Below are 19,787 nucleotides of genomic sequence, written 5' to 3'. Positions count from 1 at the left end.
AATGAGAATCATAATTAGAATATAGTTAGGTCGAACGTAGTCAAATGAGAATCATAATGACGCAAAATATAGTTAGGTCGAACGTAGTCAAATGAGAATCATAATGACGCAAAATGTAGTTAGGTTGAACGTAGTAGTCAAATGAGAATCATAATTAAGACAGGTACTACCTGGCGTACAGTCAACATCAACAACAACAACAAAACAACCACAACAACACATGCGTCTACCTTTACGTAACCCACTGTAAGCTATTGGGTCGGGTTTCCCCAGGGACAATTACGGGATTGTGAGCCTTACGTGACTGAGGTGGGCTGTCCGGGGCAAGATAATGAGATGATGTACCTCACGTGGTGACGTCAGGACCCACTTATGATGTACCCCATGGTGACGTCAGGACCCACTTATGATGTACCCCATGGTGACGTCAGAACATACTTATACCCTATGGTGACGTCAGAACACACTTATGATGTACCCCATGGTGACGTCAGAACATACTTATACCCTATGGTGACGTCAGAACACACTTATGATGTACCCTATGGTGACGTCAGAACACACTTATGAAGTACCCCATCGTGACGTCAGGACCCACTTATGATATACTCTAAGTGACGTCAGGACCCACTTATGATGTACCCTATGGTGACGTCAGAACACACTTATGAAGTACCCCATGGTGACGTCAGGACCCACTTATGATATACTCTAAGTGACGTCAGGACCCACTTATGATGTACCTCATGGTGACGTCAGGACCCATTTATGATGTACCCCATGGTGACGTCAGAACACACTTATGAAGTACCCCATGGTGACGTCAGGACCCACTTATGATATACTCTAAGTGACGTCAGGACCCACTTATGATGTACCTCATGGTGACGTCAGGACCCATTTATGATGTACCCCATAGTGACGTCAGGACCCACTTATGATGTACCCTATGGTGACGTCAGAACACACTTATGAAGTACCCCATGGTGACGTCAGGACCCACTTATGATATACTCTAAGTGACGTCAGGACCCACTTATGATGTACCTCATGGTGACGTCAGGACCCATTTATGATGTACCCCATGGTGACGTCAGAGCCCACCTATGATGTACCCCATAGTGACGTCAGAACACACTTATGAAGTACCCCATGGTGACGTCAGGACCCACTTATGATATACTCTAAGTGACGTCAGGACCCACTTATGATGTACCTCATGGTGACGTCAGGACCCACTTATGATGTACCTCATGGTGACGTCAGAACATACTAATAATATACCCTATGGTGACGTCAGAACACACTTATGACGTACCCCATAGTGACGTCAGGGCCCACCTATGATATACCCCATGGTGACGTCAGAGCCCACCTATGATGTACCCCATAGTGACGTCAGGACCCACTTATGATGTACCCCATAGTGACGTCAGGGCCCACCTATGATGTACCCCATAGCGACGTCAGAACCCACTTATGATATACCCCATGGTGACGTCAGGACCCACCTATGATGTACCCCATGGTGACGTCAGAGCCCACCTATGATGTACCCCATGGTGACGTCATAGCCCACCTATGATGTACCCCATAGTGACGTCAGGACCCACTTATGATGTACCCCATGGTGACGTCATAGCCCACCTATGATGTACCCCATAGTGACGTCAGGACCCACTTATGATGTACCCCATGGTGACGTCAGGACTTACCTATGATGTACCCCATGGTGACGTCATCAGGTAGACGAATCTTCTCCCCAACGCTGATGAACTTGCCTCCCCTGTAAGAAAGAGAGCAGGGGTGAGAGCAGGGGTGAGAGCAGGGGTGAGAGCAGGGGTGAGGGGAGGGGTGAGAGCAGGGGTGAGAGCAGGGGTGAGAGCAGGGGTGAGAGCAGGGGTGAGGGGAGGGGTGAGAGCAGGGGTGAGGGGAGGGGTGAGAGGAGGAGGGGTGAGAGCAGGGGTGAGAGCAGCGGTGAGGGGGAGGGGTGAGAGCAGCGGTGAGGGGGAGGGGTGAGAGCAGGGGTGAGAGCAGGGGTGAGGGGGAGGGGTGAGAGGAGGGGTGAGAGCAGGGGTGAGAGGAGGAAGGGAGAGTCATGAGGAGGGAGGGTGTGTATACTACATGGGGAAGGTGGGTATACGGTATGGGGAGAGTGGATATACTGTATGGGGAGAGTGGATATACTGTATGGGGAGAGTGGATATACTGTATGGGGAAGGTGGGTATACTGTATGGGGAGAGTGGATATACTGTATGGGGAGAGTGGATATACTGTATGGGGAGAGTGGATATACTGTATGGGGAGAGTGGATATACTGTATGGGGAAGGTGGGTATACTGTATGGGGAGAGTGGATATACTGTATGGGGAGAGTAGATACACTGTATGGGGAGAGTGGATATACTGTATGGGGAGAGTGGATATACTGTATGGGGAGAGTGGATACACTGTATGGGGAGATGGATATACTGTATGGGGAGAGTGGATACACTGTATGGGGAGAGTGGATACACTGTATGGGGAGAGTGGATACACTGTATGGGGAGAGTGGATACACTGTATGGGGAGAGTGGATATACTGTATGGGGAGAGTGGATACACTGTATGGGGGAGATGGATATACTGTATGGGGAGAGTGATATACTGTATGGGGAGAGTGGATACACTGTATGGGGAGAGTGGATACACTGTATGGGGAGAGTGGATACACTGTATTGGGGAGAGTGGATATAATGTATGGGGGAGAGTGGATACACTGTATGGGGAGAGTGGATACACTGTATGGGGAGATGGATATACTGTATGGGGAGAGTGGATACACTGTATGGGGAGAGTGGATACACTGTATGGGGAGAGTGGATATACTGTATGGGGAGAGTGGATATACTGTATGGGGAGAGTGGATACACTGTATGGGGAGAATGGATACACTGTATGGGGAGAGTGGATATACTGTATGGGGAGAGTGGACACACTGTATGGGGAGAGTGGATACACTGTATGGGGAGAGTGGATATACTGTATGGGGAGAGTGGATACACTGTATGGGGAGAGTGGATACACTGTATGGGGAGAGTGGATACACTGTATGGGGAGAGTGGATACACTGTATGGGGAGAGTGGATATACTGTATGGGGAGAGTGGATACACTGTATGGGGAGAGTGGATACACTGTATGGGGAGAGTGGATTACTGTATGGGGAGAGTGGATACACTGTATGGGGGAGAGTGGATACACTGTATGGGGAGAGTGGATACACTGTATGGGGAGAGTGGATACACTGTATGGGGAGAGTGGATACACTGTATGGGGAGAGTGGATACACTGTATGGGAGAGTGGATATACTGTATGGGGGAGAGGTGGATATACTGTATGGGGAGAGTGGATACACTGTATGGGGAGAGTGGATACACTGTATGGGGAGAGTGGATACACTGTATGGGGAGAGTGGATACACTGTATGGGGAGAGTGGATACACTGTATGGGGAGAGTGGATACACTGTATGGGGAGAGTGGATATCACTGTATGGGGAGAGTGGATACACTGTATGGGGAGAGTGGATATCACTGTATGGGGAGAGTGGATACACTGTATGGGGAGAGTGGATACACTGTATGGGGAGAGTGGATACACTGTATGGGGAGAGTGGATATACTGTATGGGGAGAGTGGATACACTGTATGGGGAGAGTGGATATACTGTATGGGGAGAGTGGATACACTGTATGGGAGAGTGGATACACTGTATGGGGAGAGTGGATACACTGTATGGGGGAGAGTGGATACACTGTATGGGGAGAGTGGATACACTGTATGGGGAGAGTGGATACACTGTATGGGGAGAGTGGATACACTGTATGGGGAGAGTGGATACACTGTATGGGGAGAGTGGATACTGAAGGGGAGAGTGGATACACTGTATGGGGAGAGTGGATACACTGTATGGGGAGAGTGGATACACTGTATGGGGAGAGTGGATACACTGTATGGGGAGAGTGGATACACTGTATGGGGGAGAGTGGATACACTGTATGGGGAGAGTGGATACACTGTATGGGGAGAGTGGATACACTGTATGGGAGAGTGGATACACTGTATGGGAGAGTGGATACACTGTATGGGGAGAGTGGATACACTGTATGGGGAGAGTGGATACACTGTATGGGGAGAGTGGATACACTGTATGGGGAGAGAGGATACACTGTATGGGGAGAGTGGATACACTGTATGGGGAGAGTGGATACACTGTATGGGAGAGTGGATACACTGTATGGGGAGAGTGGATACACTGTATGGGGAGAGTGGATACACTGTATGGGGAGAGTGGATATACTGTATGGGGAGAGTGGATATACTGTATGGGGAGAGTGGATACACTGTATGGGGAGAGTGGATATACTGTATGGGGAGAGTGGATACACTGTATGGGGAGAGTGGATACACTGTATGGGGAGAGTGGATACACTGTATGGGGAGAGTGGATACACTGTATGGGGAGAGTGGATATACTGTATGGGGAGAGTGGATACACTGTATGGGGAGAGTGGATACACTGTATGGGGAGAGTGGATACACTGTATGGGGAGAGTGGATACACTGTATGGGGAGAGTGGATATACTGTATGGGGAGAGTGGATATACTGTATGGGGAGAGTGGATACACTGTATGGGGAGAGTGGATATACTGTATGGGGAGAGTGGATACACTGTATGGAGAGAGTGGATATACTGTATGGGGAGAGTGGATACACTGTATGGGGAGAGTGGATATACTGTATGGGGAGAGTGGATACACTGTATGGGGAGAGTGGATATACTGTATGGGGAGAGTGGATACACTGTATGGGGAGAGTGGATACACTGTATGGGGAGAGTGGATACACTGTATGGGGAGAGTGGATACACTGTATGGGGAGAGTGGATATACTGTATGGGGAGAGTGGATACACTGTATGGGGAGAGTGGATATACTGTATGGGGAGAGTGGATACACTGTATGGGGAGAGTGGATACACTGTATGGGGAGAGTGGATACACTGTATGGGGAGAGTGGATACACTGTATGGGGAGAGTGGATACACTGTATGGGGAGAGTGGATATACTGTATGGGGAGAGTGGATACACTGTATGGGGAGAGTGGATACACTGTATGGGGAGAGTGGATACACTGTATGGGGAGAGTGGATACACTGTATGGGGAGAGTGGATACACTGTATGGGGAGAGTGGATACACTGTATGGGGAGAGTGGATACACTGTATGGGGAGAGTGGATATACTGTATGGGGAGAGTGGGTACACTGTATGGGTAGGTGGGTTTACAACATGGGGGGAGTGATGGAGGGTCAATATTCACCATGAGCAGGGGAGATCAACATTCACCATGGGGAGTAAGTGTGAGTATGATACATAATAAGAGTGGGGGAGGGGGGGGTCAGTATATGAAGAATTATATGGGTACAGACAGCCATTATGATACATAGAAAACAAGATAAGTATGATACAAAGGTCAGTATGATACATGGGTCAATATGATACATGGGATACATGGGTCAATATGATACATGGGTAAGTATGATACATGGGTAAGTCTGATACATGGTCAGTATGATGCATGAGTCAGTATGATACATGGGTCAATATGATACATGGGTAAGTATGATACATGGGTAAGTCTGATACATGGTCAGTATGATGCATGAGTCAGTATGATGCATGGGTCAGTATGATACATGGGTAAGTATGATACATGAGTCATACTAAGGTCAGTATGATACATGGGCAAGTACGATACATGGGTCAATATGATACATGGGTAAGTATGATACATGAGTCATACAAAAGTCAGTATGATACATGGGCAAGTATGATGCATGGGTCAATATGATACATGGGTAAGTATGATACATGGGTAAGTATGATACATGAGTCATACAAAGGTCAGTATGATACATGGGTCAGTATGATACATGGGTCAGAATGATACATGAGGATGGGGAGGGTCAATATGATACATGGGTAAGTATAATACATGGGTAAGTATGATACATGAATCATACAAAGGTCAGTATGATACATGGGTCAGTATGATACATGGGTCAGTATGATACATGAGGAGGGGGAGGGTCAATATGATACATGTGGAGGGGAATCAGCATGATACATGAGGAGGAAGAGGGTCAGTTATCACTTTACTGATTGCAAGTTATTACTTTACTGATTGCAAGTTATTACTTTACTGATTGCAAGTTATTACTTTACTGATTGCAACAAGCCCGTCCTATTGTGCTGACTGCTCGTTAACAGACCACAGGGCCAGTCTTTGCTGACGGACCCTAACCACACAAGGCGTCATAACAGACCACACCACTCGACTACACTCTCTCGTTAACAGACCAGTGAGCCAGTCCGTGTTCACAGCCACTGAGCTCAGCCGTCGTAACAGACCAGTGAGCCAGTCTGTGTTCACAGCCACTGAGCTCAGACGTCGTAACAGACTAGTGAGCCAGTCTGTGTTCACAGCCACTGAGCTCAGCCGTCGTAACAGACCAGTGAGCCAGTCTGTGTTCACAGCCACTGAGCTCAGACGTCGTAACAGACTAGTGAGCCAGTCTGTGTTCACAGCCACTGAGCTCAGCCGTCGTAACAGACCAGTGAGCCAGTCTGTGTTCACAGCCACTGAGCTCAGACGTCGTAACAGACCAGTGAGCCAGTCTGTGCTCACAGCCACTGAGCTCAGACGTCGTAACAGACCAGTGAGCCAGTCTGTGTTCACAGCCACTGAGCTCAGACGTCGTAACAGACCAGTGAGCCAGTCTGTGTTCACAGCCACTGAGCTCAGACGTCGTAACAGACCAGTGAGCCAGTCTGTGTTCACAGCCACTGAGCTCAGCCGTCGTAACAGACCAGTGAGCCAGTCTGTGTTCACAGCCACTGAGCTCAGCCGTCGTAACAGACCAGTGAGCCAGTCTGTGTTCACAGCCACTGAGCTCAGACGTCGTAACAGACCAGTGAGCCAGTCTGTGCTCACAGCCACTGAGCTCAGACGTCGTAACAGACCAGTGAGCCAGTCTGTGTTCACAGCCACTGAGCTCAGCCGTCGTTACAGACCAGTGAGCCAGTCTGTGTTCACAGCCACTGAGCTCAGACGTCGTTAACAGACCAGTGAGCCAGTCTGTGTTCACGGCCACTGAGCTCAGACGTCGTAACAGACCAGTGAGCCAGTCTGTGCTCACAGCCACTGAGCTCAGACGTCGTTAACAGACCAGTGAGCCAGTCTGTGTTCACAGCCACTGAGCTCAGACGTCGTTAACAGACCAGTGAGCCAGTCTGTGTTCACAGCCACTGAGCTCAGACGTCGTAACAGACCAGTGAGCCAGTCTGTGTTCACAGCCACTGAGCTCAGACGTCGTAACAGACCAGTGAGCCAGTCTGTGTTCACAGCCACTGAGCTCAGACGTCGTTAACAGACCAGTGAGCCAGTCTGTGTTCACAGCCACTGAGCTCAGACGTCGTTAACAGACCAGTGAGCCAGTCTGTGTTCACAGCCACTGAGCTCAGACGTCGTTAACAGACCAGTGAGCCAGTCTGTGTTCACAGCCACTGAGCTCAGACGTCGTTAACAGACCAGTGAGCCAGTCTGTGCTCACAGCCACTGAGCTCAGACGTCGTTAACAGACCAGTGAGCCAGTCTGTGTTCACAGCCACTGAGCTCAGACGTCGTTAACAGACCAGTGAGCCAGTCTGTGTTCACAGCCACTGAGCTCAGACGTCGTTAACAGACCAGTGAGCCAGTCTGTGTTCACAGCCACTGAGCTCAGACGTCGTTAACAGACCAGTGAGCCAGTCTGTGTTCACAGCCACTGAGCTCAGACGTCGTTAACAGACCAGTGAGCCAGTCTGTGTTCACAGCCACTGAGCTCAGACGTCGTTAACAGACCAGTGAGCCAGTCTGTGCTCACAGCCACTGAGCTCAGACGTCGTTAACAGACCAGTGAGCCAGTCTGTGTTCACAGCCACTGAGCTCAGACGTCGTTAACAGACCAGTGAGCCAGTCTGTGTTCACAGCCACTGAGCTCAGACGTCGTTAACAGACCAGTGAGCCAGTCTGTGCTCACAGCCACTGAGCTCAGACGTCGTTAACAGACCAGTGAGCCAGTCTGTGCTCACAGCCACTGAGCTCAGACGTCGTTAACAGACCAGTGAGCCAGTCTGTGTTCACAGCCACTGAGCTCAGACGTCGTTAACAGACCAGTGAGCCAGTCTGTGTTCACAGCCACTGAGCTCAGACGTCGTTAACAGACCAGTGAGCCAGTCTGTGTTCACAGCCACTGAGCTCAGACGTCGTAACAGACCAGTGAGCCAGTCTGTGCTCACAGCCACTGAGCTCAGACGTCGTTAACAGACCAGTGAGCCAGTCTGTGTTCACAGCCACTGAGCTCAGACGTCGTTAACAGACCAGTGAGCCAGTCTGTGTTCACAGCCACTGAGCTCAGACGTCGTTAACAGACCAGTGAGCCAGTCTGTGTTCACAGCCACTGAGCTCAGACGTCGTTAACAGACCAGTGAGCCAGTCTGTGCTCACAGCCACTGAGCTCAGACGTCGTTAACAGACCAGTGAGCCAGTCTGTGTTCACAGCCACTGAGCTCAGACGTCGTTAACAGACCAGTGAGCCAGTCTGTGTTCACAGCCACTGAGCTCAGACGTCGTTAACAGACCAGTGAGCCAGTCTGTGTTCACAGCCACTGAGCTCAGACGTCGTTAACAGACCAGTGAGCCAGTCTGTGTTCACAGCAACAGACCACACAGCCAAGTGGGTCACTATTGCTATTTCCTTCCGTCTAGACCAGGAAATTCTCCCCTCCCTTCCCTTCCCCTCCCCACCACCCAGATCTTCCCCCTCCCTTCCCCTCCCCACCACCCAGAACTTCCCCTCCCCTCCCCATCTTCCCCCCTGCCCAACCCACCATCCACAGCACCCCCTCACCACACACCCACATCTGGGACCCCTTTCTTCCCTTACCAGCCTTCCCATCTCCCCCCCACCCCATCTCTCCCATCACCACAAGGACGGTTGTACCCACCCTTCCCCCCCTCGCCAGTCAGTAGCGCTCCCCCCCCACGCGCGCATGAGCCTCCCTCATTAACCTCTGCCTCACGATGATGGCAGTGTGAGGGAACGTCACTCACAATGTCTCATCACCAAGCCATCATACCAGGGCTAACCATGATTCACCCCCTCCCCCCCTAACCATGATTCACCCCCTCCCCCCTAACCATGATTCACCCCCTCCCCCCCTAACCATGATTCACCCCCCCTAACCATGATTCACCCCTCCCCCCCTAACCATGATTCACCCCCTCCCCCCCTAACCATGATTCACCCCCTCCCCCCCTAACCATGATTCACCCCTCCCCCCCTAACCATGATTCACCCCTCCCCCCTAACCATGATTCACCCCCTCCCCCCCTAACCATGATTCACCCCTCCCCCCTAACCATGATTCACCCCCTCCCCCCCTAACCATGATTCACCCCCTCCCCCCCTAACCATGATTCACCCCCTCCCCCCCTAACCATGATTCACCCCTCCCCCCTAACCATGATTCACCCCTCCCCCCCTAACCATGATTCACCCCCTCCCCCCCTAACCATGATTCACCCCTCCCCCCCTAACCATGATTCACCCCCTCCCCCCTAACCATGATTCACCCCTCCCCCCCCTAACCATGATTCACCCCTCCCCCCCTAACCATGATTCACCCCTCCCCCCCTAACCATGATTCACCCCCTCCCCCCCTAACCATGATTCACCCCTCCCCCCTAACCATGATTCACCCCTCCCCCCCTAACCATGATTCACCCCCTCCCCCCTAACCATGATTCACCCCTCCCCCCCTAACCATGATTCACACCCCTCCCCCCCTAACCATGATTCACCCCTCCCCCCCCTAACCATGATTCACCCCTCCCCCCCTAACCATGATTCACCCCTCCCCCCCTAACCATGATTCACCCCCTCCCCCCCTAACCATGATTCACCCCCTCCCCCTCTAACCATGATTCACCCCCTCCCCCTCTAACCATGATTCACCCCCTCCCCCCCTAACCATGATTCACCCCCTCCCCCCCTAACCATGATTCACCCCCTCCCCCCCTAACCATGATTCACCCCCTCCCCCCTAACCATGATTCACCCCCTCCCCCCCTAACCATGATTCACCCCTCCCCCCTAACCATGATTCACCCCCTCCCCCCCTAACCATGATTCACCCCTCCCCCCTAACCATGATTCACCCCCTCCCCCTAACCATGATTCACCCCTCCCCCCTAACCATGATTCACCCCCTCCCCCCTAACCATGATTCACCCCCTCCCCCCTAACCATGATTCACCCCCTCCCCCCTAACCATGATTCACCCCCTCCCCCCCTAACCATGATTCACCCCCTCCCCCCTAACCATGATTCACCCCCTCCCCCCCTAACCATGATTCACCCCCTCCCCCCCTAACCATGATTCACCCCCTCCCCCCCTAACCATGATTCACCCCCTCCCCCCCTAACCATGATTCACCCCTCCCCCCCTAACCATGATTCACCCCCTCCCCCCCCTAACCATGATTCACCCCTCCCCCCCTAACCATGATTCACCCCCTCCCCCCCTAACCATGATTCACCCCCTCCCCCCCTAACCATGATTCACCCCTCCCCCCCTAACCATGATTCACCCCTCCCCCCCTAACCATGATTCACCCCCTCCCCCCTAACCATGATTCACCCCCTCCCCCCCTAACCATGATTCACCCCCTCCCCCCCCTAACCATGATTCACCCCCTCCCCCCCTAACCATGATTCACCCCCTCCCCCCCTAACCATGATTCACCCCCTCCCCCCCTAACCATGATTCACCCCCTCCCCCCCTAACCATGATTCACCCCCTCCCCCCTCTAACCATGATTCACCCCCTCCCCCCCAACCATGATTCACCCCCTCCCCCCCTAACCATGATTCACCCCCTCCCCCCCTAACCATGATTCACCCCCTCCCCCCCTAACCATGATTCACCCCTCCCCCCCCCCTCTCCGCCAACCCCCTCCTGGTGGTTCAGTCTCATCATTAACATTCTTCAAGGATTCAGGTTCGAATCCACTTTCATGGTGTTAGATTCTCTTCCATGGTAAGCACAGGTTGTGTATGGGGAGGTGGGGGTGGGTCTTGCTGGGGCAGGGGGTGAGGCCAGATGGCTCCAGGGGCCTCACGTGAGACGGGGACCCAGGAAGCTGGGGGGGAGGGGGGGAGGGGGGGAGGGGGGAGTTCTGGTGGAAGGGGGTCCTGCTGGGGGGCGGGGTGGTGGTGGTGGGGGGGGAAGGTACTGCGGTGATGGGCTAATCACCTGTTTGTAATTACCCGTTAGGATGGGACGGAACGGGATGGGATGGGACGGGATAGGATGGGACGGGACGGGATGGGACGGGACGGTTAGGATGGGACGGGACGGGATGGGACGGGACGGGATAGGATGGGACGGGACAGGACGGGACGGGACGGGATAGGATGGGACGGACGGGATGGGACGGGACGGGACGGGACGGGACGGGACTTAACGTATACTGTCAGCGTCCAGCATAACTTCAGGGACATGACTCCCTGTCTACGTGGGTAGTGATCAAGTCACACCTCACTCTTCTCTCTTCCAGAGTGGGCACACATGTGTGTGTGTGTGTGTGTGTGTGTGGTCAGTTACATTGACCTGTGTCTACCTGTGTCTACATACCTAACATTCATACGTAACACATTCATACGTAACACATTCATATGTAATATTCATACGTAATACATTCATACGTAATATTCATACGTAACATTCATACGTAACACATTCATATGTAATATTCATACGTAACACATTCATACATAACACATTCATACCTAACATTCATATGTAACACATTCATACGTAATATTCATACGTAACATTCATACATAACACATACATATGTAATATTCATACGTAACATATTCATATGTAATATTCATACGTAACATTCATACGTAACACATTCATACGTAACATATTCATACGTAACACATTCATATGTAATATTCATACGTAACATTCATACGTAACACATTCATATGTAATATTCATGCGTAACACATTCATATGTAATATTCATACGTAACATTCATACGTAACACATTCATATGTAATATTCATACGTAACATTCATACGTAACACATTCATATGTAATATTCATGCGTAACACATTCATACGTAACACATTCATATGTAATATTCATACGTAACATTCATACGTAACACATTCATATGTAATATTCATGCGTAACATTCATACGTATCACATTCATATGTAATATTCATACGTAACACATTCATACGTAACACATTCATATGTAATATTCATACGTAACATTCATACGTAACACATTCATATGTAATGTTCATACGTAACATTCATACGTAACACATTCATATGTAATATTCATACGTAACACATTCATATGTAATATACATACCTAACATTCATACATAACACATTCACATGTAATATTCATACGTAACATTCATATGTAATATTCATACATAACATTCATACGTAACATTCATACGTAACACATTCATATGTAATATTCATACGTAACATTCATACGTAACACATTCATATGTAATATTCATACGTAACATTCATACGTAAAGCATTCATATGCAATATTCATACGTAACATTCATACGTAACACATTTATACGTAACATTCATACGTAACACATTCATACGTAACATTCGTACGTAACATTCATATGTAACACATTCATACATAACATCATACGTAACACATTCATATTCATTCATTTATTATACTTTGTCGCTGTCTCCCGCGTTAGCGAGGTAGCGCAAGGAAACAGACGAAAGAATGGCCCAACCCACCCACATACACATGTATTCCTATGAGTCCACGGGGAAAATGAAACACGATAAGTTCCCAAGTGCACTTTCGTGTAATAATCACATCATCAGGGGAGACACAAGAGAGAAATATAACAGTCAATTGATATACATCGAAGAGACGAAGCTAGGACGCCATTTGGTAAACATGTGATTGTCCAAAACATACAACGAGCCTTCATAAACTTATCATTTTACAAATTTTGTCAACAATAAAGTTATCTAATTTGCCTTCAGCAACAATAACACTGAAAAGAATATCTTAATCAGGAATTCACCAGAATATTCTCTTGGATGCATCTATAAAGTGCCATGTAGAAATTGTGATAAGTTCCTGGATGCATCTATAAAGTGCCATGTAGAAATTGTGATAAGTTCCTGGATGCATCTATAAAGTGCCATGTAGAAATTGTGATAAGTTCCTGGATGCATCTATAAAGTGCCATGTAGAAATTGTGATAAGTTCCTGGATGCATCTATAAAGTGCCATGTAGAAATTGTGATAAGTTCCTGGATGCATCTATAAAGTGCCATGTAGAAATTGTGATAAGTATTATGTTGGTCAGACTGGTAAGGATCTTTCTGTTAGACTTAAGCAACATAAATATAGTATAAGAACGAGACAAGAATCAAATGCCTTGTTTAATCATGTTAAAAACTATGATCATTGTATTGACTGGAGTAATGCCATCTCAGTTATTAACTCTAACTCTATTACCAAGAGAAACTACCTACAACAGTTAACTACCCACAATAGTAACCTACCCAAAACAGTTAACTACCCACAACAGCTAACTACCCATAACAGTTAACTACCCACAATGGCAGAATTTTTAACAGAATTTCCTTTTTTCTGAGGGAGTGAGGGAGTGAGGGAGGGAGGGAGGGAGGGACGGAGTGAATGAGGGAGGTAGTGAGTGAGGTAGTGAGTGAGGGAGTGAGGTAGTGAGGGAGTGAGGTAGTGAGGTAGTGATGTAGTGAGGTAGTGAGGGAGTGAGGGAGTGAGGGAGTGAGGTAGTGAGGGAGTGAGGGAGTGAGGGAGTGAGGGAGTGAGGGAGTGAGGGAGTGAGGGAGGTAGTGAGTGAGGGAGTGAGGTAGTGAGGTAGTGAGGTAGTGAGGGAGTGAGTGAGGTAGTGAGGTAGTGAGGGAGTGAGGGAGGTTAGGTCAGGCATGAGGGAGTGTTGCTCTGTCTCCCCAACACCTGCTCCCCACCGACGACCGACAACCGCCCTTCTGGCCGGGTGACCCAAGCACCATTCTCCCTTACCCAAACCACCCCAGAGGCCTTGGCCGCCATCCGCCGCGGGATAAACGACCTTCTGACATATATATTTAAGGTCGATTTCCCCATATCACAAGATGACTGGAAATTAATAGTGACGGTAGGCAATTTTGGTCCCTAAAACATCAATCATTAAGGTTAAGTTTCCCATGTCTCTGTGGCCTGTGTCACACACGCGGGCTAACCACAAAGGATTATCTTCAGACTTTTCTGGAACATCACCAGTGGAACTGTGGAGGAACTGTGGAGGAACTGTGGAGAGGCAGGAACTGTGGAGGAACTGTGGAGAGGCAGGAACTGTGGAGAGGCAGGAACTGTGGAGGAACTGTGGAGAGGCAGGTACTGTGGAGAGGCAGGTACTGTGGAGGAACTGTGGAGAGGCAGGAACTGTGGAGAGACAGGTCCAGTGGTGAGACAGGTCCAGTGGTGAGGCTGGTCCAGTGGTGAGACAGGTCCAGTGGTGAGGCTGGTCCAGTGGTGAGACAGGTCCAGTGGTGAGGCTGGTCCAGTGGTGAGGCTGGTCCAGTGGTGAGGCTGGTCCAGTGGTGAGGCTGGTCCAGTGGTGAGGCTGGGGTGTTACCGGATCAGTGTCCACACTGAGGTCATGTGTGATTGGTCCATCATTAATTAACTTCCTGTGTGTTACGTCACTTCCACCACACAACACTATCATCCATCACACAACACTGTCATCCACCACACAACACTATCATCCACCACACAACACTATCATCCACCACACAACACTGTCATCCACCACACAACACTGTCATCCACCTCACAACACTATCATCCACCACACAACACTATCATCCATCACACAACACTATCATCCATCACACAACACTACCATCCACCACACAACACTGTCATCCACCACACAACACTATCATCCATCACACAACACTGTCATCCACCACACAACACTATCATCCACCACACAACACTGTCATCCACCTCACAACACTGTCATCCACCACACAACACTACCATCCACCACACAACACTATCATCCACCACACAACACTATCATCCATCACACAACACTATCATCCACCACACAACACTGTCATCCACCACACAACACTACCATCCACCACACAACACTATCATCCACCACACAACACTACCATCCACCACACAACACTATCATCCACCACACAACACTACCATCCACCACACAACACTATCATCCACCACACAACACTACCATCCACCACACAACATTATCATCCACCACACAACACTGTCATCCACCACACAACACTGTCATCCACCACACAACACTGTCATCCACCACACAACACTACCATCCACCACACAACACTATCATCCACCACACAACACTACCATCCACCACACAACACTATCATCCACCACACAACACTGTCATCCACCACACAACACTGTCATCCACCACACAACACTGTCATCCACCACATAACACTGTCATCCACCACACAACACTACCATCCACCACACAACACTACCATCCACCACACAACACTGTCATCCACCACACAACACTATCATCCACCACACAACACTGTCATCCACCACACAACACTATCATCCACCACACAACACTATCATCCACCACACAACACTACCATCCACCACACAACACTATCATCCACCACACAACACTGTCATCCACCACACAACACTATCATCCACCACACAACACTACCATCCACCACACAACACTGTCATCCACCACACAACACTGTCATCCACCACACAACACTACCATCCACCACACAACACTATCATCCACCACACAACACTACCATCCACCACACAACACTATCATCCACCACACAACACTGTCATCCACCACACAACACTATCATCCACCACACAACACTACCATCCACCACACAACACTGTCATCCACCACACAACACTGTCATCCACCACACAACACTACCATCCACCACACAACACTATCATCCACCACACAACACTACCATCCACCACACAACACTATCATCCACCACATAACACTGTCATCCACCACACAACACTACCATCCACCACACAACACTACCATCCACCACACAACACTACCATCCACCACACAACACTATCATCCACCACACAACACTATCATCCACCACACAACACTATCATCCACCTCACAACACTATCATCCACCACACAACACTATCATCCACCACACAACACTGTCATCCACCACATAACACTATCATCCACCACACAACACTGTCATCCACCACACACCACTATCATCCACCTCACAACACCGTCATCCACCACACATTCCCCTCCTCCACAACACTGGTTGTACAACCAGCCAGCTACCATTCACGCCACCATGTACAACACGTACCATTACAACCATTCACACCGTCAAGGACGTGTTATGATCTTCCACTCTCCACACTCTCGCTTGTACCACAATTCATAACCACAACTTTATGACCATTCACAACCTCCTACATACTCAAACTGACAACCACAACAACTCTAGCGTTCACAACCCTAGAGTGCACCGCCATTCACAACCTAAAACCCATTCACAACCATAACTACTCAAAGGCAAACTACCATAAACAAGACAGAATAAACAACCATATACACAGAACAAACAACCATGTACACAGAGCAAACAACCATATACACAGAACATCACCACACATGGAGTGTACGTATGTACACAGCATAACTAACTCTGGGTTGTACAGGCTCAGGGAATGTACAAGAGATGGGGCCCCCACCAGTGTACAACTCCCTCCCCGTACAGTACAAGAGATGGGGCCCCACCAGTGTACAACCCCCTCCCCGTACAGTACAAGAGATGGGGCCACACCAGTGTACAACTCCCTCCCTGTACAGTACAAGAGATGGGGCCCCACCAGTGTACCACTACCTCCCTGTACAGTGCAAGAGATGGGGCCACACCAGTGTACAACTCCCTCCCTGTACAGTACAAGAGATGGGGCCCCCACCAGTGTACAACTCCCTCCCCGTACAGTACAAGAGATGGGGCCACACCAGTGTACAACTCCCTCCCTGTACAGTACAAGAGATGGGGCCACACCAGTGTACAACTCCCTCCCTGTACAGTACAAGACATGGGGCCCCACCAGTGTACAACTCCCTGCCTGTACAGTACAAGAGATGGGGCTCCACCAGTGTACAACTCCCTCCCCGTACAGTACAAGAGATGGGGCCCCACCAGTGTACAACTCCCTCCCTGTACAGTACAAGAGATGGGGCCCCACCAGTGTACAACTCCCTCCCCGTACAGTACAAGAGATGGGGCCACACCAGTGTACAACTCCCTCCCTGTACAGTACAAGAGATGGGGCCCCACCAGTGTACAACTCCCTCCCTGTACAGTACAAGAGATGGGGCCCCACCAGTGTACAACTCCCTCCCCGTACAGTACAAGAGATGGGGCCCCACCAGTGTACCACTACCTCCCTGTACAGTACAAGAGATGGGGCCCCCACCAGTGTACAACTCCCTCCCCGTACAGTACAAGAGATGGGGCCACACCAGTGTACAACTCCCTCCCTGTACAGTACAAGAGATGGGGCCCCACCAGTGTACAACTCCCTCCCTGTACAGTACAAGAGATGGGGCCCCACCAGTGTACAACTCCCTCCCTGTACAGTACAAGAGATGGGGCCCCACCAGTGTACAACTCCCTCCCTGTACAGTACAAGAGATGGGGCCCCACCAGTGTACAACTCCCTCCCGTACAGTACAAGAGATGGGGCCCCACCAGTGTACAACTCCCTCCCTGTACAGTACAAGAGATGGGGCCCCACCAGTGTACAACTCCCTCCCTGTACAGTACAAGAGATGGGGCCCCACCAGTGTACAACTCCCTCCCTGTACAGTACAAGAGATGGGGCCCCACCAGTGTACAACTCCCTCCCTGTACAGTACAAGAGATGGGGCCCCACCAGTGTACAACTCCCTCCCTGTACAGTACAAGAGATGGGGCCCCACCAGTGTACAACTCCCTCCCCGTACAGTACAAGAGATGGGGCCCCACCAGTGTACAACTCCCTCCCCGTACAGTACAAGAGATGGGGCCCCACCAGTGTACAACTCCCTCCCCGTACAGTACAAGAGATGGGGCCCCACCAGTGTACAACTCCCTCCCCGTACAGTACAAGAGATGGGGCCCCACCAGTGTACAACTCCCTCCCTGTACAGGACAAGAGATGGGGCCCCACCAGTGTACAACTCCCTCCCTGTACAGTACAAGAGATGGGGCTCCACCAGTGTACAACTCCCTCCCCGTACAGTACAAGAGATGGGGCCCCACCAGTGTACAACTCCCTCCCCGTACAGTACAAGAGATGGGGCCCCACCAGTGTACAACTCCCTCCCCGTACAGTACAAGAGATGGGGCTCCACCAGTGTACAACTCCCTCCCTGTACAGTACAAGAGATGGGGCTCCACCAGTGTACAACTCCCTCCCTGTACAGTACAAGAGATGGGGCTCCACCAGTGTACAACTCCCTCCCTGTACAGTACAAGAGATGGGGCTACACCAGTGTACAACTCCCTCCCCGTACAGTACAAGAGATGGGGCCCCACCAGTGTACAACTCCCTCCCCGTAGAGTACAAGAGATGGGGCCCCACCAGTGTACAACTCCCTCCCTGTACAGTACAAGAGATGGGGCCCCACCAGTGTACAACTCCCTCCCGTACAGTACAAGAGATGGGGTCCCACCAGTGTACAACTCCCTCCCCGTACAGTACAAGAGATGGGGCTCCACCAGTGTACAACTCCCTCCCCGTACAGTACAAGAGATGGGGCCCCACCAGTGTACAACTCCCTCCCCGTACAGTACAAGAGATGGGGCCCCACCAGTGTACAACTCCCTCCCCGTACAGTACAAGAGATGGGGCCCCACCAGTGTACAACTCCCTCCCCGTACAGTACAAGAGATGGGGTCCCACCAGTGTACAACTCCCTCCTCGTACAGTACAAGAGATGGGGCCCCACCAGTGTACAACTCCCTCCCCGTACAGTACAAGAGATGGGGCCCCACCAGTGTACAACTCCCTCCCCGTACAGTACAAGAGATGGGGCCCCACCAGTGTACAACTCCCTCCCCGTACAGTACAAGAGATGGGGCCCCACCAGTGTACAACTCCCTCCCCGTACAGTACAAGACATGGGGCCCACCAGTGTACAACTCCCTCCCCGTACAGTACAAGAGATGGGGCCCCACCAGTGTACAACTCCCTCCCTGTACAGTACAAGAGATGGGGCCCACCAGTGTACAACTCCCTCCCCGTACAGGACAAGAGATGGGGCTCCACCAGTGTACAACTCCCTCCCCGTACAGTACAAGAGATGGGGCCCCACCAGTGTACAACTCCCTCCCTGTACAGTACAAGACATGGGGCCCACCAGTGTACAACTCCCTCCCCGTACAGGACAAGAGATGGGGCTCCACCAGTGTACAACTCCCTCCCCGTACAGTACAAGACATGGGGCCCACCAGTGTACAACTCCCTCCCCGTACAGTACAAGA

General features: G+C 50.5%; 1 protein-coding gene across 1 annotated transcript in view; it reads right to left on the bottom strand.

Moving 5' to 3' along the window:
- The window catches only part of fng (Fringe glycosyltransferase), a 123,753-nt gene that overhangs the window by 12,787 nt on the left and 91,179 nt on the right, over positions 1-19,787 (bottom strand). Inside the window, exon 6 of the mRNA XM_071686889.1 lies at positions 1,716-1,786. Within this exon, the coding sequence (XP_071542990.1) occupies positions 1,716-1,786 (71 nt within the window). The remainder of the gene's footprint in view (positions 1-1,715; positions 1,787-19,787) is intronic.

Source organism: Panulirus ornatus, chromosome 43 (genome assembly GCF_036320965.1).
Source record: "Panulirus ornatus isolate Po-2019 chromosome 43, ASM3632096v1, whole genome shotgun sequence".
In the NCBI taxonomy this organism is placed as follows: Eukaryota; Metazoa; Arthropoda; class Malacostraca; order Decapoda; family Palinuridae; genus Panulirus; species Panulirus ornatus.
This window is presented reverse-complemented; position numbering and strand designations above follow the sequence as displayed.